The sequence below is a fragment of the Phocoena phocoena genome, chromosome 7 (genome assembly GCF_963924675.1).
Source record: "Phocoena phocoena chromosome 7, mPhoPho1.1, whole genome shotgun sequence".
Lineage (NCBI taxonomy): Eukaryota > Metazoa > Chordata > Mammalia > Artiodactyla > Phocoenidae > Phocoena > Phocoena phocoena.
In genome coordinates this window covers 3,015,672-3,019,599 of record NC_089225.1, presented here as the reverse complement: position 1 = coordinate 3,019,599, position 3,928 = coordinate 3,015,672, and the positions used below count along the sequence as shown (strand labels likewise).

General features: G+C 59.5%; 1 protein-coding gene across 1 annotated transcript; it reads right to left on the bottom strand.

Annotated features, from left to right (window-relative positions):
- Positions 1–428: 428 nt before the first annotated feature.
- AMER3 (APC membrane recruitment protein 3) lies at positions 429–3,050 on the bottom strand. The gene is given in 3 exon segments (XM_065880899.1): positions 429–547; positions 550–632; positions 634–3,050. Coding segments are annotated over 3 exon segments (2,619 nt in total).
- Positions 3,051–3,928: the final 878 nt, after the last annotated feature.

The following is a 3,928-nucleotide window of genomic DNA, read 5'->3' as shown; positions in this document are numbered from 1 at the left end:
ACCCCTGAGCCTCAGACCCCCCACTCACATTTATTACTCTCAACCCTTGTGCAGAGTTATCAGCACAATATGTACCCTTTATAATATGTACTATTTCCATCCCATCAGTTTCAAACCCGAGCTCCTCTCTCTGACATGCTGTATGAGGAGTGGCCAAATGTGGCTACTTCACATCTGGGTTTAGACGCTTCATTTTTTGGTGGGGAAATCGGTGAGGCACATTTTGAGAGCACTAGAAGCTTTGCAATTGTCCTTGGCCTTGGGCTGCCCGGGACCTGTTCTGGCTGAGCTGGTGGGTTCAGCTATGGATGCCTCCATGTTAAAATGCCCCGCCCCACTGAGTCCTGCCACCCCCTCTCCCCCAGTACAGTCCTCACATCAGGGACAAAGGGTGGAGATTTGGGTCTTAGGCTCTCCTGAGTGTGACCTCAAAGACACAAGACTGTTCCAAAGGTGGGTCTCAGCCATGCTGGCCTGGGAGCTCCCACTTCCTGCTGGCTGCAGAGGATGCCCTCATGGTCCAAGAAGCTGCAGCGGCTTTCTGGGCACTTGCAGAGTGGGCCCCCTCCCACTGGCTGTTGGAAGTGAGGGCCAGAATTCCTGGCAGGTGATCCCAGGCAGCAGGACTGAGGGGGCTATGAGTCCAGCTGGCTCCTGTGTGCAGCCTGCTCTATAGCCCTTGAGCTGAGCTGCAGAGGCTGGTCCTCCACAGAGGCATGGGCCTGGGCATCCAGCCTGGCGGGTTCCACCCTGATCTGGCTCAGGTCCAGAATGCGGCCTGGGCACCTCTGGTCCTGTGGGCTGTGGAGTGGGCTGGCCAGGGAGGGCAGGCCACATATGGCAGCCATGCTAGGGAAGCTGTTAGGCTGTTTCTGTTGCGGAATGTCAGGGCTCCTGGCCTGAGGCTGCCCGCAGTGCCCACTACCTGTGTTCTGCCTTGGGGGCTGACAGTCTGGGTGGATCTGTAGGGCTGCCACCTGGGCCACACAGCCTGTCAGAGTGAGCTCTAAATCCACGGTGCTTCCCCCAAGGCCTGGCCTCCAGGGACCTTGGAAACACCCCAGGTTCCCAGGAAAACTGGGCTGCTGGGAGCCAGGCCAAGCAGAGGGGTTTGGGACCTTGTTTTTGCTAGATGTGTTGGTTGCCATGGGGGCTGCAGACCCCACAGAGGAGAACGAGCCTTCAGGGTGGCCTTGTGTCCCTTCTTCCCCAGAGACCTGCACACACTCCAGAGAGGGGTCCCTGGATGGAGAGCTGGTCCCCTGCTTGGTCCCCGCTAGGACCTCGCTCACTCCAGCAAGTGGGCCCTTGGGGCCTGAACATGCCCACAGCTCCCGCCTGCTGGGTGCTGAGCTCATGGAGGTCCTCCCTGTATCTAAGGCCCGGGTCCCCCCGCCCTCCAGCTTCACTGGACCTAGGCACACCTTCTCAGAGCCAGCTCCTGGTTTCTCCACCAGTCCTCCCGGGGGCGTTGCAGGCTCCCTGGGGGCCGAGGCAGGCGGGACACGGAGCTCTGGGCTCCGGCGGAGCCAGTTGATAATGCCCATGGTGATGGCAAGCTCGGTGTCGCAGAGCTTCAGCAGGCACTCCTTGCCCCTCCAGGAGCTCTGCAAGAAGCTCTGGCTGAGTAGGTCTGGACCTGGAGCGGCGGCCAGGTTCTCTTCTGCCCCCACGTGGAAGCTGCACATGGACAGCGGGGCTCCCAGTGCCGGCCCCGACAGACTCTCAGACACGCACAGGTCGTCATCCAGGTTCGGGCTCCCAGGGCCCTCAGTGGGGTCATAGAAGAGCTCGTAGAGGGCGTCTCCGCTGTAGCTGTCCCTGGGGAAGGCGGCTGCGGGTGTGCCTGGACTCGGGGCCTCCTTCTTGTCCTCCTCGAGGCCTGGTGAGAAGGAGTCATAGTAGCCCTCGTCGCTCGTGGACACAGATTCTGGCCGCTCGCTCTTGGGCGTGCCTGTGTCTATGGAGCTGGCTTTGGAGCCGCCGTGGGGGTCCCTGCATGGGCACAGGGGGAGCTCAGCAAGCCCAGCTGCATCTGGCCTGGGCTTGTCTGTGTCTGACCCCTGGGGGCCCCCCAGCCACGGACCTAGCAGGGCGCGCTGTTGCTGCCTCACCGAGTGATTCACACGGTCCCAGAACTTGTCAAAGTCAGACATCTCGTTCTGGGCAGGCGATGCCAGCTGCTCTACGCTGCCCTGGAAGGGGCCCCTGGAAGCCATGCAGTCAGGCACCTGGGATGCCCGGGCAGGGCTCTCCAGGCCCTCATGCAGCTCCAGGGATGGCACTGAGCTCTCGTCTGCAAAGATCTCCCCGCAGCCGGTGAGTGAGTCAAAGCTCTTGAGTGAGGCCACATCCTCACACAGGGCCCTGCAGAGGTCAAAGGAGGAGTCGGGTAAGAACTCACTGTCAGACAGGTCCTGGCACAGGCTGTCCAGTCCCAGCCCCTCGCCCAAGGGGAAGCAAGCTGTGCCTTGCTGCCCTCCAGCCTCTGATGGGCCTTCAGGAGAGGACAAGCTCTTCCCCTTGGTTGCCAGCAAGGCCAAATCCTCAGTTTTGTTTCTGCGGATGTGGAATAGATTCCGAAAACATTTCTTGGGTCGTTTCAGGGAAATTCTCTTCCTTGGGATGCTCTTGGCCACAGCTGGTACAAAGGGCATCTGGGGCACAAAGTGGCGGTAGTCAATCATGCGCTGGCTCCTGGGCGGCCCTGGGAAGCTTGCGCTGCCCACCAGCTGCCCTGTAGCTGCGGCTGCCCTGTCAGCCCTGGGCACAGTGTCTTGAGTCTTGCTCTTCTGCACCAGTTTGAAGGTGGTCCCACAGAGAGCTGCAGGCCCCCCATTGGCGTCTGGCTGAGCCCCCTTGTCGGAGCACCTGTCATATCCTTGGGTGCTGGGACTGACCTGGGGGCCCCTCTCACTGTGGGGTCGCTGCTGCCCTCCTGGTGAGACTGCATCCTCCGTGGCCGGGGCAGTGGCTGCTGGATCTGGGGGTTTCTCATGGTCAATCTGCAGGCTAGATTTGATGAATGTCTTTCCTCTCTTCAGCTCCATGCTGCAGTGTCCCTGCTGCTGTGGAGGAAAGAAGGAGGCACTCGGTATCCAAGATGGAGGCCTGTGGTTCTAGAAGACATGTGTTTGCCTCCCCCCCACCCCACCCCCCACTGCCCACATGGGCATGGGAGCTGAGCTCTGACATCTGAGCTTGGATCCTCTGTGGAGGCAAGAGGAGAGGGAGATGGGAACTGCCACATCCACAGGCTTACTGCTCCAGCCTTTGTAGATAACTGATACCCAATACCCAGAGAAGTTAAGTCATGTGCTTAAAGGCAGACAACGGGAGACAAAATGAGAGCATACTGGGGTCTGGTACTCCTGTAGTCGTGATCTTGCGACTCCCTTGAGCATCCTTCCAGAGCTTATCTGGGCAAGTTAGACTTCCATGTCCAGGCCCGGCACTCTACCCACAGCACCATATCCTTAAGAGGAGTATCATGGCCCTTCTGAGTGGATGAAGCAGAGGACTCAATAAATAAGTTGCTTTCTTCATGCAAGAAACAGGGAAACCCAAGCCTACTTCCTGGGCTGGGCGCAGTGGGCCATGTGGGCGTGGGGGGAGGGAAGACACATGCATGCCCTCCAGGACTGCTGCATCTGTTTGAGGAGGGAAGACTCAGTCTACACAGAAGCCATCAGGCAAGGCACAGCCAAGCATCTCACGGTGCACGAGAGCTTGCGCACAGAGGAGAGAGCGATGTGGCAGAAGGCGAAAGGGAGGAGACAAGCAGGAGACCAGGAACAGGCAGACGGGCCACACACAGCACACCATGAGCTGGAAGAGCAGGCAGGGGTCATCTTTTGCGCACGTCCTAACTGATAAACATTGCTACCTGGGGTGCCATCCAGAGAAAGGCTCTGATGCCCAGTCTGAG